General features: G+C 45.7%; 1 protein-coding gene across 1 annotated transcript in view; it reads right to left on the minus strand.

The window, feature by feature from the left end:
• Positions 1-15,681, minus strand: part of LOC103373608 (NHS-like protein 2) — a gene marked incomplete at its 5' end in the record, with an annotated part of 21,269 nt that extends 5,588 nt beyond the window's left edge. The window contains 5 exons of the mRNA XM_008303528.1: positions 762-1,071; positions 2,664-3,816; positions 3,925-5,035; positions 6,269-6,451; positions 15,432-15,681. Coding sequence (XP_008301750.1) covers positions 762-1,071; positions 2,664-3,816; positions 3,925-5,035; positions 6,269-6,451; positions 15,432-15,681 — 3,007 coding nt within the window. The remainder of the gene's footprint in view (positions 1-761; positions 1,072-2,663; positions 3,817-3,924; positions 5,036-6,268; positions 6,452-15,431) is intronic.
• Between the last annotated feature and the right edge of the window lie 3,048 nt (positions 15,682-18,729).

Raw genomic sequence — 18,729 nt, forward strand, 5'->3', positions numbered from 1 at the left:
ATGAAAACTAATAAGAAAGAAATCCTGAGCTGCAGGAATGCAGTATTTGGTGATCTGTGATCACTTCTTTTCCAATTCATTTCTATGGGAGCCAGGGCTTTGTGGAGCCAGCAGCTAGCAGACGTAAGTTTTTGACACTTCCGGGTTGGCTTCATTTTTCAGGGCCGGTTGCTACGTCCATCTTTTATACAGTCTATGCTTCGTACCGTACTTCTGCGTAACTTCATTCCCAACTACGGGTACCTGGAAGGCACAAAAGCCCCATATACTACAACTTTCTCCATGAGTTGATGCAGAAAAGGTGCAACATGGTGCATAAAAACTCAACAGAATGAAAGAAATCCAGTGTTTGATGCTCAAAGACCCTCTCCTTCATGACACCTACACCCAGGCATAGATGTGAGGGTTTAGAACATACCATGAATGCAGATGTGCAGCAGAAAACGTGTTCAGGCCACTTGAATCAAGCCCTTTTGATGCCTTTTTTTTTGCAGTAAAACTGGCTTCTCATTACAATTTACAGTAACTGTTGTGACTACACTCAGTACAAAAGCCTCAGCCTCCAACGTCACCTCTCAGGCCAACAGGTGCATCGATCTTCAGCTATGCTGGTGCCTTTTAAGTCAGGTTTTAGGTAAAGCACTCGCGCTCGCATTGAGAAGAAAGGTGCTTCCATCAAAATGAAAGTCTTTCACATTATGAATAATGCAGACAAAGACTCTCAACTTTCTGAACATCACATGCTCCTACTTCAGACGTACCTGCTCCGATCCCGGCGCCGGCCATCTTCCCCTCCAGCTCCGTGAGAGAGGAGTCCTGCAGAGACGACTGCAGCGACGACTCCTTTGAACTCTCCTCGTCTGTCCCCAAGTGGTTCTCGTCCTGCTCGGGCATGTCCGGAGCGCTCGGAGTGGTGGGAATATCCTCCGGTGGGAACGCTCCTACCGGAGAGCGCAGGCCCACGGGGCTGTCGGTCTGCGGCGTCTGGCGGTCGGTGCTGCCGTTCGTGGAGGAGTGGACCGACGTGGGAAGAAGCAGGACGTTTGGCTTCTTGGGGACTGGAGGTGGAACCTGGAGAGGAATGAGAAAGGTTCAGTAACTGAGGGACACGAGCAGAAATACTTGAGATAAAGACACAAAAAATCAGGATTCGTTTTCTGTTTTTATCATCACTTAAATGTACACTTCACATTTCTTGTAGATGATCGTTTGAAAAGTTAACGCACACTTTTGTATGTTTTTTTGCAACATAAAAACATAAAATCAAGTCACTTCATTGCGCAGCGGTCGGTGTTAGCGAGTCGGAGCAGCTGTGATTCATAAAGTTGGTCCGTCTGTGAATTACTTTGCATTTCACAATTACTCATCCTGATGAATGACGGTGTTTGTGCAGCCTGCACAGCCACAGAGCTGCTCTCAGGTGTGCTGTGTGCAGGTGAGGAGACTTCGCTGCTGCAACAAAAAGCGTGCTCTGAGCTCATTATATGCAGGAGGATTGTGTTCCCAGAGATATGAAGGAGATCTGGATGTGACGTCTAAACCAGGACGCGTGAGGACGTTTTCAGGTGCAGGTCATCAGATTCAGCTCAACAAAAAAGTGAAACTGCGTACCGTAATTCTTTTCTTTTATGTTTGCAAACTTCCTTTCAGCTCTCTACCACCCCCGTCTGTCTTTGTTAATGTTAGACAGAGTGAGATACGACTGATTCCAGTTTCTGCTCTGCGTCCGTCCCAATAGTATTAAATGTTTCACTGCGCCGAGATGTTGGCTAACGTTATCAAACGTTCATCACTTATCAGGACACCTGTCCAAATTAATTCTTGCTAATGGCTGTAATTTCTTCTAATCCTCATCAGCTCCTGGTCTCTGTGACACCCACAGGCTCAGAATTAGAAAGCCGTGGTCCATGTGAATATAGATTTCCTTATTAGTGTCAGAACTACTGTTGGGATCCATATTTCTTAATGTTAAACTAAATGTAGCTTGGCTGCTCTCCCATTTGTGATGTTACAACCAAGTGGTGTTTGTTGAGCTGGGTATAAAACTTTTAAATGTTATTTTATTGTGTATATCTGCTTCATTTTTCCGACTGGAGTTGCTCTTTAACCCTCTGAACTCCAAAACTCATCAGCAGGTTGGAAACTCAACTGAATCCAAGCTTAAAATCACTTTATTCTACATGTCTTGTTAAAAAAAATTGCCATAAATAAGCAGTTTGCAGGAACCAGATTTCGTCAAAAAACAAAAAATTCTATGCTCCTCAGTGCAACTGTCAAGCCGTTACTGATTCAGATGCGATCGACAGTCATGTGACAAAAATTCAGGGACTTTATTGGTTGAGCTGGGCTGAACTGCAGGCTGTGTTTACCCAGAGCAGAGAGGAGACGAGCACAGAAACAAATTAAATATGTAAGCAGTGAAATATCTATCACATGAAGAGTCACTGTTCTTTCCCCAAATATTGTAAAGGCCCGGGGGCACTTGGTGAGATGGTGTACATGTTCATTTCTGGTATTTCTGTTTCTGTAAGAGGTGCAACACTTCATATTTTAAATGTGACAAAAGCAAAGAAACACCTTGAAACTTGCAGTTCAGTGTCAATGACATGTAACGACAAGGACACGCCTAAAAGAAAGCCTTTTCTGAGAGGTATCGTCCTCACCTTGGGTTTCTTTTTGTCTGACAGCTCTGCCAGGCAGGAGATTGTCATCCTTGAGGGGAGGGTCTTGCTCTTGTCCTGGAGCTCCGGAGCCTCCTGGCTGCTGCAGGGAGAAGGCAGGGAGCCTCCGTCCTCAGGCCCAAGACGGATCTCTGCGTCGACGTCGAATTCAGGCTCCAGCACCGGGTCTTCCAGGAGAGGCTGGGGGTCCGGGAGAGGAGGGAGGTCGAAGAGGGACTGGGAGTGGGGGAGGAACGGGTGGTCGTATGCAGTCTGTGGGGCAGAGTTTAGTTCTGGGAGAACGGCCGGGTTCGTTGGAGCTTGCGGTGGAGGTTTTTTGGGTTTCGGCTTTTTCATGACTTTGTAGATGTTGCCTAAAGGCACCGGCCGGTCCACAGGTGAGGCAGGGGGAGACTCGAGGGCGTGGGGGGAGGTGGAGGAGGGAGAGGGGGACTTGAGGAGGAGGTTTATGGGCCGTTTGGGCAGAGGAGGCTTGACGGCAACAGGCGGTTTGGGTTTTGGTAGAGTGGGAGGTGGGCTGGGGTTGTCGCCAAGGTCTCGGCCGTGCTGTTCTTCTTCGATGGTGTCAGAGGCTCCGTCAGGACAGTCCTCCAGGTCGCCACGAGAAACCGAGCGGAGCCGAACAGTCTTCAGCTCGTTCTGGGTAACCATAGGCAACGCCTGCGACGAACTGGGACTGATTTTTCCCGGCTTCGCTGCCGTTGAGGTGTCAGAGTGCCGCCTGCTGGCCTTTTGCTTTGGCTTGATTGAAGACAGCTCCAGATGTGCATTCCCGGGCATTTCAAAGGACAACCTCGACCTCGCCGCCGGGTCCTTGGGTGATGGTAGCGATGATTTCCTCTCTGGGATCTTGGGACGCATCTTACACCCGGTCGTCCCGACTGTGCCGGCCACCTGACTGAGAGGAACGGTTGGGGTGGGAGTCTCGGACTGACTGGAGTAGCCACTAGACGGGGACATGAGTCCTGGAGGTTTGAAGGGTGACGACGCCTTGATGTCGGTCTCCATGGAGAGCTGCGAGGGCGACGTGGCTCTGGAGGTGGAGGGAGAGTCGAGAAGGGACTCGGAGCTTCCTCTGACCTTCATACATTCAATCACCGTGGTACCTGTTGCTGTGCTGGAGCCAGACAGAGACCTGGGGAAGAGAAGAAGAAGAGATGAAACCTCACTGCATTTACTTTTATGCCAAACTTGTACAGACAACTCAGTCGAGCCAACAAGCCCCAGACATCCCCGTGTCTACCTGTAGGGGTCATTGCTCTTCCACTCCCCCAGCTGCCAGTGAGTGGGGAAGGTCATCTCTGTCTCTGCCTCCCTGTCTGGCGCCTGGACCTCCAGACTCGGAGGTCCGTCATTCCCTCCGTGGCCCAGCTCCCGCTCAACAACGCTGGGTTTAGATGACGAGCTGGGCAGAAGGAAATCTGGCTGGAAGTCTGGGAAGTGGTCCCTGGGGATGTGCAGGCTCTTCGGCCGGCCATCTCGGTAAAGACTGCCCTCGTGGTGGATTCTCCCCTCGGCTTCTCCGAGGTTTTTCATGAGGGAGACGCTCCTCACAGGAGGCGGCGGCTTGCGCTTGGATTTCTTGAGCGAGATGGAGCGGGAGCGCAGGCGCAAACGCCCCTCCGTGCTGTAGTCTGAGGCTGTGACGGAGATGGTGTCGGCGGTGCTGGTGCTGTCCTCGGAGCTGCCTCTCGGGTATAAGAGGGCGTAGTTCTCACCCAGACCCAGAAAGTTGTGGTGCTCCTGGTGGTGGTTTGCTGCCATCGTGTTTCCGTTCCCTGCAGATGTGATGTGACCGTCCGTCTGGCCGATGACGCCCTCCGCAAAGCAGAAGGAGCCAGAATCTGTGGGCGTGGAAAGGGAACGCTCCCGGAACTTGAAGGCGTTCTGAGCTGCTAAAGAACGTGCCGACCTCTCCCGGCCTCTCCCCACCTCCCCGACTCCCCCGCCTCCTCCCCTCCCTCCGTCGGCTGCAGCTCCTTCTGTCTCGCTCCGCTTCCCCATCATCGCCGCCGCCAGCGAAATCCCTGGCACGTTGTTCCCCGTCCTCCCGGAGGGGTCCGTCACCGACGTGAAGGAGCTGGAGTGCGAGCTCACCGACTGTCCCGAGCCCACCAGCATCACCCCGTCCTGCGTCCCGCCTCCCGAGCCACCGATGATGGTGTGCTGCTTGGGCGGGACCGCTGGGCCTTTGTTCATGCTGTAATTGTAAGGCTCGTTCCACGCTCCGGGAGAAAAGGTGGAGCCCTTGGGTCCGTTCCAGGAGGCGGAGGGCGTGTTTGAGCACAGCAGCCCAGAGTGGTCCATAGTTCCTGGGTGGAGATGGTCCGGGGCCCGCTGCCCCAAACTGTTATCTGTGGAGGAGAAGAGGAAGGAGAATTAACACGACGGAAACAATTAGATCCAAAATGGACTGACAGTGAGCAGTAAAGGAGAACAGCTCCTGTCTGTCTCTAGTTCATATCCAAAAAGTGAACTTTGGAAACGTTCAAAAAATAAAAAATATGAATCAGGTTTGTTTATATTAACTGGTTTGAAGTCAATAAATGAGGCTGCATGGTGTTGAGAAGTTAAAAAAAAGAGAAATTGAGAGAGAAATCTTCAGGAGTTACTAAAAATGCATTAAAGCTGTAATTATTCTTTCATGTCAGCTGGTATCGGACAGGCATCACGCTGCTCAGAGAGTCGAACACAATGAAATAAACAGCTGATAAATTATGTAAATTAAATGTTGTCAGAGCTTATTCAGAAAATGTGTTTCCATCTTGTGAAGCACAAAACTCCTCAAAGCATAAAAACCTTTTTCCATTAACGTCCTCTAATGCACAGCCACAGCTTCGTTAATGGATCTTGTGTAAAGAAGTTCAGGAAGTCTGAGGTGCATTAGACGCTGTGCTGCTTCGCAACACGACAGAACATCTCGTCTGCAATGAATCTAGTTTCATCATCAGATTATAAAATAACTGCATCACGGCGGCGGAGCAAACGTAACTAATTTTCCGTCCTATCCCAAAGCCGCTGTTTAAAACGTCAGATGTGTGACGCGTTCACGAGCTCTGCTTTTTCTCATCTGCCACCAATTAAGGCCTCATTAACTGTTTACATGAAGCCTCCAAACTGATTGTTGTTAAAAATAAACCAATTAGGCTTGAAAAGATCCTGACTGCTGCCAACGCTGTCCTTCACTGGGAGAGAAGGAATGATTAACCCGACATTAATCTCTGAGCTTCTTTAGACTAAAGACTTGGCTGGTGGAAAGCAGAAAGAGAAATGATTAACATGCTTTCCTGACACAGTGACCTCATTTGAAGTCAAACAGGTTTGTAAGCAGCTAATCTAACGTCGCTAAAAGAAATGATCTTGTGTTTTTACGCCATCTGAAGCATCGTTCCTGTCTTATTCCAAGCTTTTCAAAGAAATAGGAACAATAAAATGAGCTTGTGAAGTAAAATTAAAGCCAAAAAAAAAGCTCAAGAACGATTCCCGCTGACTTCAGAGGAGTTAATGAGTGGAGGAACTTCACTCTCAAACAACCCCATCCTTTCATTCCCATCTTTTGTGTCTTTGTCTGAAGGCCGTGAACACACCTGTAGGTAAGGTTGTGTCGAGGTCAGAGTGCGTCTTCCTCAGCGGCAGGGCCTGGTGGGGGGTGTCGGTGACGGGCTCCAGGGAGTGGGGCTGGTGGGGGAAGGGGTCCCCAGGAAAGGGGGAAGGGGACGGGGAGTGCTGGAGGAGGTCGACGCCGTGGAATTTCACTCCTCCCCCTTCACCTGGAGGAGAGACAGGGAGCAGGGAGGTCAGCAGCAGGAAGCTCGTTCACCGTGAATCCAATTAGGTGGTGGAGATAAAGCAGTAGATCCTGACTGAGAACGTTTTGATTCTGCAAACGTCGTCTGATTCGGAATCTTTTAAGTCGGTTAGGACAAACATGATTTACTGCTTTTGTTGAACTCAGCATATTTATATAAATGCATTTGTCCTGACAGACAGTCTAACATGGCGGTGCATTTGCATTTAAATAACATGCACAGAAGTCACATCTGGGATAAGGGCTTCTGTTTTCTTCCTTTTACCTTAACAGATAAACAAACTTGCAAAAGCCCTATTTGTTGGATAATCTAAAACAAAACTTGTCCACAACATTTAAATTCTTTTTTTTAAAGCAGGTATGACAAATTCTCTAAAAATACCCAGAGGCACGGTCAGCAAAGCAAACACAGGCCTGGCGTGGAAAAATAACTTCCTTTAGTATAAAAGTTCTGGTGATAATTTCAGCCAAACGCGCATTTCTACAATTTGTAAGCAGCTAAGTCGTGACAAACTCCATTCAAGCTGCTGTCATTACAATTCAACATCTCCTGCAGATTGTAAAAAGCAGCACGTTGCTTCATCTCTGTGGTTGAAATCAGGAACACTGGCCACCAGGAAATAAAGATAATTAGTGTTTACTCTAAAATTCAACGGGTGAGACACATTTATAATTTGAATAATACGATGCTGAAGACATTACGCTTCACCGTTTCTTGAGGCAACGTTGCTCAAAGTCGCCTCAAGTTTGTTGAGATTTTGCGAACACTTGGAGTTCTCCTGAGCCAAACAAAGTCAAGATTGAACAGCCTCAGCTTCATATTTTCATATAATCCTTCATGTTTACGTTTCACATCCTGATCCAAGGCGACTTACGGCAGATGCTACCCAGAAACCTGCTGCTCTCCGTCCTCTCGTCTGTGCAGACGTGGATCCAGTGAGTCACCGGAGGCAGCAGGTTCCTACTTGATTATCTCAATGACATGCAGCGCCGTTTCTCTCCCATCTGCATAACTCAGTCAGCCTCCTATTAAGCCATCAGCCTTGTTTTATGGCAACAGTCACATTGGATGCAGTCTGCTGCTAAAATTTATGTCCTACAACAGAACGGCGCTGCTCCGTCTTGTGGGAGTGGGAGGCGGAAAAATAAAAAAATCAATGAGTCAAAACAGCAAAATGAATAAAATGAAGCCGAATCGATGAAGAAGTGGATCGGCGTTGCACGAGCAGCGCCAAAACAAACCGAGTTAAAGGAACAATGCGGCGTTTAGCGGAATACAAATCTGCTGCTTTGCTTCCTCGTGAGTGAAGCAAATTCGATAACTGTGAGTTTTGCAGACTTTAAATCGATGTGACGATGGATGGAAAGTGTAGAAACATGAAGTCTCCAAAAACGCAGACGTTCAACATCTGCCTGCAGCTGCTAACTTGTTGCCTCTTTGCAGGTTTGCGGATGATTCGACCTCCTTCCATTTCGTTTCTGCGTCTCTTTTGCACATTTGAGAAATGAACAAGCAGCTGAGCAACCAAAGAGTGTTAACGGACAAAATATCTAAAGAACGTCAAAAAGTTCAGATTAATTAAACAGTTCTCGCTGCGTTTCCAGAACAAAACTCAGGGAGAAGCAAGAAACGTTGAGCTTCTGCGGTTCAACACATCATTAAGACAAACGAAGCCGTCTGGAGGTCTTCTTCTCTGCAAATCACCAAACTAATGATGGAAACGGGAGGATGGCGACACTTCAGCTGGTGATGGGCTTTTACAGAAAACGAATTTTGGAAATCTCACGCCGTGGCTACGTGATCATTAAATCAGTGAAGCATCGACGACCTATCAACCCTGGCTGAGTGATCAGGATCATTTGGTTTCATCTGGATTGTTTCTGTCTCTCTTTGGGGATGTTTCTCTGCTTCACTCGTGGACTGAGGCGGCTGTTTGTCTTCTCGCCAACAGTCTGCTCACTTCACTCATTTGTCTTGTGTCTATTTTTCCAACAATCTGTCTACTTAGCTCATTCCCCGAGTGCCATCCAACGGCTATTCCCTCCTGTGCACGGATAAATAAAAGTCCAGCAGAGACGAAGCTATGACTCAGCCACTGAGCGGAGCTAAATACGACTTCCTATCCGGCTGTCACGCATTCACCTACTTCCCGCTGCTCTGTCTGCCTCTTTAATTCTGATGTAATTCTGCATCCTCCAGTCTTTGGGCTGCAAACACGTAGCACACACACGAGTGCCTGCCCGTCTTTCAGAGCTCCAAATCAGCCTCACCGAGCCATAAATAACGTTACTTCAACCGTCCGACTTCACCAGACTGAAAAGGCGACGAGTCGTTCGTCATAATGTGCCTCCAGCACGGCCACGGTGTCACCGGACTCCTGCTCGCTTTCAGACAGATGCTGTTAGAGACCCAGTTCTGGAGCACATGGTCCAGCTTTAACACCCCAAACGACAGTAAAACAGCGACGGTACACGTAGCTGCTCCGCGTTTTGAAATAACTGGACTTTCAGGGAGCTTTAAAAACAGGACAGCAGCATCAAAGCGCTTCTCACCGAACGAGGAGGCGACTCAGACAGCTGCCAAATTTATGTTTGGTAGGATTTAGACTTTTTTTTTTTTAAGGACACAGTCTATAAACTTTCTGGCGCCTCATACGTAAGGGAAGGTGCTCACATTTCTGACAGAACCAGCAAGGACACGAGAAAGTGAGGCATGAGTTAGGAGTGTCCTCACAGGTCTGTCTCCAGAGGGACAATGGTGGGAAACCGAAGATTGACGACTAAGAAAATGTTGAATTAAAGTTTTTAGGAAGCGTGTCCCTGAATAAACCAACTTTTCTCTTCCAGCTGCTGAAGCTGATTGTCCCGACAATTTATTTTCTCACCATTTTGTCTGTTTTGTTGAAGCTACATTTTGCATTTAACAGCTACGAAGGACAGAACTTTAGCTGCAACGCTCACTCTGGAGCCAACTTGTGCTCTTTGTTTGATCCAATTAGCCATCCGGGTTGCGGCCCGGCAAACGGATCCGTTCGCCACAAAGGGGACAATGCGGAGCCAAGGGGATTTGCTGCAGTTCTGAAAAGTTCCACCTCCTGTCAGGTTCCTGGTAGACGGAGCTGCAGGTAAGCCGAGAGGATCAGAGCGGCTGCAGCGCGAATGCTTATCTGTCTCTGCTCAACTCCACATCCACACACAAGCCTCCGACTCGCTGCGCAACACATTCAGAGCTGCATTCAAAAAATGGCTATTTAAGGCTCTGAGGTTCTTTTTTCTTTTTTCGTGTGAAGGCGGCACAAAAAACTGACATAGCGATATTTTGTTTATATATATATATACGTACTGGGATATGAACAGATGCAGGAATTTCCCCCCCAGATAAAAACTATACTGACAGAAGGAACCATCCTCGAATGATGAATCTGTGGTGAGTTCATCTACGTGGAAAAGGAACAACATTGAAGCGAAACTGTTTTTTTTTCTTGTGTGCTTTGGATAGCATAAAGATGTGGCTTTGCACTTGTCACACAGAGCTTTGTGGTGCTCAGCGAAAAGGTCGAACAAATTAGATGTGTTGCTCATGTGGTGTGCAAAAGCTGCAAGACTCAGAGAACCTGTTCTTGGTTAAATATTCCCATACAGCTGATTGGGGCTGCACGATTATGGCGAAAGCGATCATCATTTCAAACAAATTTTAGGATTATTTATTGATTTTAGAGACATAATTTTTTTTTGCACTTGCACATTTAAATAAACAAAACACTATACTCATACTAATGTACTAACCAGAGCATCTCAGTATAAGAAAAATAAAAGTAAATCCTCTCCAACAGCTCCAGCAAAACAAATATTAGTTTGAAAGAGTGAAATAGTGATTTTGTTCAATGTTCTCAATGGGCAGAACATTTTAAATGCTATAAATATTATATATTTAGTTCTGTGTTTCTCTCCTGTTTGTTCCTGACTCATTTCGCTGCACACATCGAATCAGTGTAAATGATCTTCTATCTACGATCTTCTATCAGTCGTGGAAAATGAGAACTATGTAAATCTTCTTTTGGCATCAAGCAGCAAAAAAAAAAAAAAGTCACATCAATCTTCCTGCAGTGTGACTGTTGTAGATGCTACATGACATACTGTACAGCACTAGTAAACAGCATTATTTTACTGTTTTTGCAGAATTAAATAAAAAAATCCTCAACGGTTCAGAGATGCTAATTTATTTAAAGGGACATTCTGACGACAGCTTCGAGGTCCAGGCGACACCCTGACCAGATGAAAGTCTGAACGCGTTAAGAAGCCGAGCAAAACGTTTGCACGCCGCCTGCCTCGCCGTCATTTAGTCTGTTTAGAGTAAGAAACGAGCTGCCGGTGCACAGGCTTCGTCCTTCGCAATGTCACTTTGTGCTTGTGTTTCAGTTTACAGCCAAGAAACCTGTTAGGAGACACAATTTCCTCACTTGGTGCGACTCAGGATTCCAGTAAGAGCTCCTGAATACGACACACCTGTGACGCTCAAAATAAAACCGATGGAACTAATCAAGACAAACTGAATGCTGTCTGTCTGTCTGTCTGTCTGTCTGTCTGTCTGTCTGTCTGTCAGCCTGCTCTGCATTCACATCCTTCGCCGGCTAAAGCACTTCAAGTCATTCATGAAAATTGCTGGAGCGAGATGTGCAGGATGGGAGAGACCGAGGAGGGAAAGCGGGAGGAGGAGGAGGAGGAGGAGCTGTGACAAAACGCTCCCTCGCTCTCCTCCATTCACCGCCTCCTTCACCGTGTCTCCCTCCGTCATCGCTTCACCTCCGTCGCTCCCTCCTTCCTCTTTCACTCGCTTCCTCTCCGATTCTTTTGCTGCCGTAAATTTTTCTTTTTATTTATTTATTTTTTCGGTTGCAGGAGAAGGAGGAGGAGGAGGAGGAGGAAGAGTGGCGAGTTACCATGGCAACAGGAAGCTGGCTGCAAGCTACCTGTTCGCTGGTTTACAGAGAAAGAAAGAAAGAAAGAAAGAGAGGGATGAGAGATGAGAGAGCGGGTGTCACGGTAACAAGTTGAATAAGTCTGGAGATATTTTATGTTTTTTTTTTTTTATTTCCAGCAAAACTAATAATGATTCAAAAAACAAGTCCAGAACCTGTTTTATCTTTTTCCTTTCTGCTACCGAGCTCCATCTTCATCTAAAAACATCACATTTATTGCTATTAACGAGGCCTCAGCGGTTCATGTGGCTCAAACACACCCTCCGAACACCAGCTGTATATTCATCCACCGCTAAAAATAGTCCCAAACAGGCAGGATGTTTACTCCTGATTGGGTAATGATGGATAAAATCGACCTGTGTAAATGTGTTTTAACCTCTTTACTGACAACAAGGAGCACAGAACAATCCTCTCCTCTCTCTGTTTCCATCTCTGAAGAAAGTGAGAAGTGCGACGTCACAGGCGGCATCGCTACACCTGACCTTCTCCTCCTCTACACGGCGGGTGAGGAGGGCGAGGGAGTGAGAGGGGAGGAGAAGGAGGCAGAGGGATATTCAACTATAGATGGAGAAGGAGGGGAGAGGCGCCCGGTGACGAAGCAGTTGCTATGCCAAAAAGCAGGAGGGCCGCACACACGGAGTAAACAAGGAGGAGGCCGGGTCGAGCCGAGAGGAAGCAGGAGTGTCAGAACGATGTAGCTGAGGGTGACCGCAGCATACTAACAGCTCTGACAGCGCACACACACACACACACACACACACACACACACACACGATGCACACAAGCAGAGATGACTGCCAGAGATGGGCGAGGGCGATAGCGAATGTGATCATAAGAAGAAAATGTTCTGGAAATGTTCTCGACGTCAAATCCTGTTTCTGAGGCGTTTTCACCCCGAAAGCTCGTGTCAAACGGGGATCTGTGTGTGTGTGTGTGTGTGTGTGTGTGTGTGTGTGAAGCCACAGCATGTCGACACCGTCCTGTGTAACCTGTGAGCTACGACTTCAGGCACGAACACACAAACCGAGGGAACCTTCATCTCCTCTTAAGTCTCTGTTAAATATTCCAAAGTGCATCATGAGAAGAAGAAACGAATCAGGAGCCTCTCATCCAGTCTCACCTGGTCAGCTCCAGTCATCCATCTGCACTTTAACTACAGCATCTTGACTTGTAATCTCTTACGGCACGTGTCGGTGTTTATGTTTTTCTACACATACGCGAAAGAAAAGACAAATGAGTGTAAGTCAGGATGCTAGCTGGTGGTTCTCAAGCTGAAGAAGGTTTATAATCATCCACAGTGCATCCACTGGTAGCTAGAAGTCCAGCCTCTGCAGGGTTCAGCTGCCATGTCATGAGTTTTCTAGTGAGATTAAAGTTTCAGGTGGACCTAAAATGATCATTATACTAACATTTAAGCATGACAGATGGGTGAAGCCACGGTGACGTCATTGCCTGAGGATGTTACTCATGGTGATACGCTAGAGGCTGAAACATACTCTGTTCTGTCTTCTGTTTTATCCTAAATGGCGTCATAATTTACAAAATGAACACCGTGCTGTCTTAAAGGAGGCTTGAAACTAGTAAGTAAGACCATGAACTCAATTGGAAAAAGTGTACTTAGCGAATAAATCAAGTGAGAAGTTGGATCAGTTTTTAAGTTTTGCAAACCAGAGGAGTCGCCCCCTGCTGGCTGTTTGAAAGAATGCAGGTTTTAAAGCATCTGGATTCATCTTTTATCTACAGTCTGAACATCAAACATGGTAGTTGTAACCACCTAAACCTAATCATAGTAGTCAATAATCAGCTAACGTGGTGTGAGCCTGATGAACAGTTTAGTTTTATAGCTAATCTGTGTTCCCTGATGACAGGACGACCATTCGTTTTAACTTTAAAGAATCATTACGCTATACTTCAGGTGATGTAGGGACACATAATCTAGCATATAACCATTTAGAAGCAGGTGTTCACTTCATATCCTCGTGAGAAAACACAGTAAAACGCTCTGATAACACACAATCAGCAGAATCGTAACAAGGAACCTGTATAAGAAGCTTTCATGAGAACACAGGGAGGCACAGACACAAGTGAAACGTCCCAGAAAAGTTTCTGACGATCAACTCGTTATTTCTGTGAGCTCCACGTTCGTCACCCGACCCTCCTGGAAGGAACTGGACGTGGTAATGAGACCAGCAGAAGATTGTAGGATCGTTTATGGGCCCACACTGGAGCTGTGGACGACAGAGTCAGATGGTGACTCATGTGAAGGGAGATTCTGTGATGCACACTGGGATTATAAAAATACACAACTCCTGCGTCTCTTGAGACCGACTCGGTTTGTTGTGTGCAGTTTACAGTAAACCTACGAGTGGACGGAGACGGTTTTAGTCAGAAGATCTTCTAAATGCTGCTCTGTGGGTCGGGCTAACTTTGGTCGTCGAGTATCAGTGAAACGATGAGTCACACAGACGTCATCTATCAGGGCAACGAGCGAGAACTCCCGGCAGCTTTATGAAAAACAAAAGTGATGTTTACATGAATCATTTAAAAAGTTTTTCCTAATTTGCTAACTGCATCACAAAACATACACCGCTTTGTGCCTCTTCTTATGTAAAAGCAGCCTAACATGCAGCAGGTTGACAAAAACGGCAAAAAATCAGATTTTTTTGGACAGATGTCTGCGTAGCGAAGCAGCTAACACTCTCATGATGCTAACAAGGCTCAGAATTGTCTGGTTTATGTTTGACGTTATGACAAACACAGATTTTTCGTTTAAAAAATCTAAAGAATTCACATTTATTTCAGAAACCTGTTTGGATTTACTTGCAAAGTTGAAATCGTGAGCCTTTTTTAGTGTTTCGGAGGTGATTTCTGCTTATTCAAGGGAATATTTGATTTGTTTTAGCATCTAATCGTACATATGAATGGACAGTTTGAAGCAGACAGACAGACAGAGTGCAGATTTAAAGGGAGCCAGTGTGTTTCTCTCCCGCTTAAACAACTCCGAGCAGCGAGAAACAAGTCAAATAATACCGACGTGTCCTCCAAAGAGACAAACTTTCAGATTTACTTCCCTTCAGTCTAATTTCCCATGACTCTCACTTTTACAGCTGTCACGGAGACGACTGCTCCCCCGAGAACGACGCAGATGTCACCGAAGGAAAATGTTTTCAGCGGCACATTTCCAGCTAAACGTCGCCAGTGTTTTCTCTTTTCCCACAGAAGTTATTTGGAGATGAAATCGGGTGCATTCTGGAGATCTGAACAGCCGCCGCACGCCGGTTCATTTCCAATAAGGGCTCATCTTGAGGGCTAATCGATTTAATTTTGGATTAGTTTTCAGTGAAGTTTCATATTGAAGCCATGAAGTCTGCGGCTGCAGCCGACACGCTGACAGCTCGTCGTAATTAACCTCAACACAGACGACCTTTCAGACAATCATCGGTTATTCTGCGAACATGATCGGCACTGATTGCTCCTGTGATTAATTGACCTCACAGCCTTCAAAGTGGTTGTTTTGCCTGAACACAGATATTTACTGTTTGTGACGCTGGACTCGGTTTAGGTTCTGCTCCATGTTGATCAGTCAGCTTGTCTGTGCGACCACATCACAGTTTGACTGGAGAGTCAGCAGCGTTTCAGAGGCCGGATGCCAGTCGTCTGTGTTTACACGCAGCCGTTTAAACACTTTGAAGCCTCGGCATCGCGCCGGTCCAGGCCATCAAACATTCATGAGCAACTCTCGGTACAAACGCTTCTAAGGCAAGATTCTAGAAACATTGCGCTCTCTGGCCCGGTTTTGTCCAGCGTGAAAGCGTCGTTTAATATCGCTGCAGTGACTCTGAATTGGTATTCTCACCTTTACTGTCAGAACAAAGCAGCAAAAGGGGAACTTTAAGCTGCACCTTCACCAAAATCCTCATAAGAATCAAGCCCAGATGCTACCGGTGAGCTGTTCTGTCGCACCTGTGACGTCGAGCGGTATGAACTGGGCCGGCGTGCGTCTTCCCAGGTGCCAGCGGGGCTTCTCGGCGACGGGCGGCCCGGTGGTGGCGGACGTGGCGGTGCTGCTGCTGCTGTTGTTGCTGCTCCAGCCCAGCGGGGGGCGGTCCGAGCTGCAGGGGGACGGGGACGGGGAGGGAGACGGGTCGGTCACGGACCTCAGGCCGAACACCGAGGAGGCGGTTTCATCTTCGTAGAGCTGCTTGGACGCCGGCTGGAGGAGGAAGAGGAGGAGGAGGAGGAGGAGGAGAGTTAAATATGAAGCCAAATAATAAGTGTGGCGATGATGCTTCAGGTCGTCTGATATAATCATGATTTATTTATTATCTGAATAAACACAGTAATGCATAAGTGGAATATCAGTGGAATAAATCAAACCAGCTGAAGAAGAAAAAGAAAAGGAACAAAACTTTGGTCATTTACAAGACTAGAGGAGTCGCTTTCAGTCGGGACTTTTTGTTTAATTTATTTAAAGGTGTTCAGATTCAGAATCAGCTTTAATCAGCACACAGAAGGAAGGAATCTGGTTTCAGCTGTTCAGGTGTCACCCCAGGAGTGAGCAAAGAAATAACAGAAATAGGAAAATAAAAAATAATAATTATCTATAGAAAGAAAAAATAATAAGATAACAAATATATACAAGAATGTACACATCTGAGCAGAACAAATGTCTACATTTGTTTGCAGTAACTCATTTGTCAGCGATTTTAAAACCTTTCTTTACAAAATCAGAGACGTTTTTGCAGTTTTCTCCATTTTCATTAAACTATCAAACACAGCTAACGACATAAAGTGAGAAGAATAGTTCTGCCTGGTACCACATTTCTAAAAATCTGTGTTTTTTGGTCAGTTTTCTTCTTGTTTTTAAACAATTTCTGTGATTTTCTGATTAAAAAAAGGACGTTTTCGTAGCGATATCCTACATTTTTATCGAGCATTGTTTGGATTTACTTGTAAAGTTGAATTTGGGAGCATTTTGTAGTATTTAGGAGGTGATTTCTGTGATTTTTAGATTAAAACAGGACATTTTTGTCGCTATATCCATCATCTCCACTTTGATTCAGTCTTTTCTTACATGCTGTACTTTACATTCAACTTTTTATTCTAAAGTTCTTGTTTCCATTTAATGGTCCGGTTATTTTGAAAATCAGACAATATGTTGTTTTTTTTTTTTCAGTGGCTCAAACACATAAAAATAAATTCAATTGAAGCAAAAATCAATACGACCAAAAAGAAGCTGTCGGAGGAGGCCGCCGGCGGAGGTCATCGTCTAATCTGCCTCCTCAGAAGGAAAATGTTTTGTCCTCTTTAAGCGGCTTCAGGATCAATAAAGCAGATAAGGAGTCAGGAGGGTAAGAAACAGAGATTAACAGAGAATAAGTGTTAAAAACATAAAGAGCGCGGCTCTCGTTTCCACCTGTCCTGGAGTCAGAGAGACGATGCAGGGAAGAGAACAGCGGTTTGGACTGTTAAAGACGAAGGGAAAGTGAAATATGAGATGTGATCTGATGAGCCGGCGGGGACAGGAACCACTGGTCCGGTCCTGCTGAACAACAAGGTGTAATCTCAGCTGGGAGGAACGGACATCTGTCAGCTGTCTGCTATCACAGAGCCCTGAAGCAAGGCAGCGAGACGCAGAGCGCTGCTGCAGTCCTCCGTCATCGACCACGTGGCTCCACCGTAGACCATCTACAGCCAGATTCATACTGAAATCGTCCCAAACATTAACTCGCTGAAGGAAGCCATGCTGCAGCCATCTTGCAGTGAGATCACTGCGGGGGTCCATCAGGCCAGCAGGGGAATAGCCTGAGAGCGATCAGCAGCAGAGGAAACAGAAGAACCGGCTGCAGAGAATGAATCGTTTTGAGACACGTTAACGTTGAGCAAACCCCTAAAACTCCTGTTTACATCCGTCAGTACGGAGCCGCCTGACTAACAGCGCTGAAGTCATCTTCTATTTTGATTTCTTGTGAAGTATTAACGATATTTCCATCTGGAAGACGCTAAATCATTTGGCATTTGTTTATAGAAACCTGCTGAGAGCGTGAAAGGGACGATGACTAATTGTGGCGGGTGTGGAGGACGGCGAGGGAGACGCTGCACAATCGTTTATCTGGCTTCAGTCTTTTATGTGAACGAGACGATCACAAAAGCAAAGAGGCGTTTTGTCACAACACGACTTTTAGCGGCGAAACTACTCGTGAAACTGAAATAGTAATTTGTTGGATTCTGGGGGGAGGAGTGATGCGGCTGCATTGTGCTGCTGATTGAAACTACGAGACTCCTTCAATAAAGGCACTGATACGTATGTGCAGCACGGATAAAGTTCCCCGTCCTTCATCGTCCTGCGATCCTCAACGGTTCCGCTGTGGCTGATACGCACATAGATTTAAATAAAGTTTGCTTTGTGTTTGTGAATCATGAGACCGTCCTCAGAGCCTCATCATGAATCAGTCGTTGCTGTGTGATGAAAGTCCATCTGTTTGTGATGATGTTCCTGAGATGTGACGATCAGCACAGTTAGAGCAATAAGGACGAACGTTTCATGAACGTTCTCACGCTTTTAGAAATCATCAGACAGGAAGTAAACAAGATTCACACAGTCGACCCGAAGACGTGAATGAAATAAGCCTCGATGCTGAAGATGGTCTTTCTGAAGCCGTTACGGAGGCGGTTTGATCAAACTACAAACCTTCTCTTCTATATTCTCTCTGTTCTATTTATTATTCCAGATATTAAACTTTGTCTCTCGTTCTCGTAGAAACTCTTAAAAAGTGTCTCATGTGAAGAGTCTGCTCAACGCTTTTTACTCATATATGACAGACTTTGAACCAAATCACAAATTAACCTCAATAAATTTGAATGTTGTGACTAAAACCCTCCAGTATTATATATAATAATACAAGTTTACCTGAATTATTTAAATATGTTTACGGGTAAGAACCTACTTTTATAAATGTGGTGTATTAAAATATATTATAGATATTTATTTTTACTTTACTTTATTTTATTTTATTTTATTTTATAAAAACTAGCCTTATTTCTTGAGGGGAGCAGCTCACCCCAGTTTATATAATATGAATTTACCTGATTAATTTAAATTTTTTTTATTTATTCTTTAAATCAAGACCCAACAATATCATAAATGATATAAGTTGACTTGACTAATTTAAACATTATGCTTCAGACTCGACAATAACATATATACAAATTTAACTGACCAAATTAAATATTAAATTTAAGAACCTACAATAATATGTAA

Source organism: Stegastes partitus, unplaced genomic scaffold (genome assembly GCF_000690725.1).
Source record: "Stegastes partitus isolate 25-593 unplaced genomic scaffold, Stegastes_partitus-1.0.2 Scaffold2026, whole genome shotgun sequence".
Classification (NCBI taxonomy): Eukaryota; Metazoa; Chordata; class Actinopteri; family Pomacentridae; genus Stegastes; species Stegastes partitus.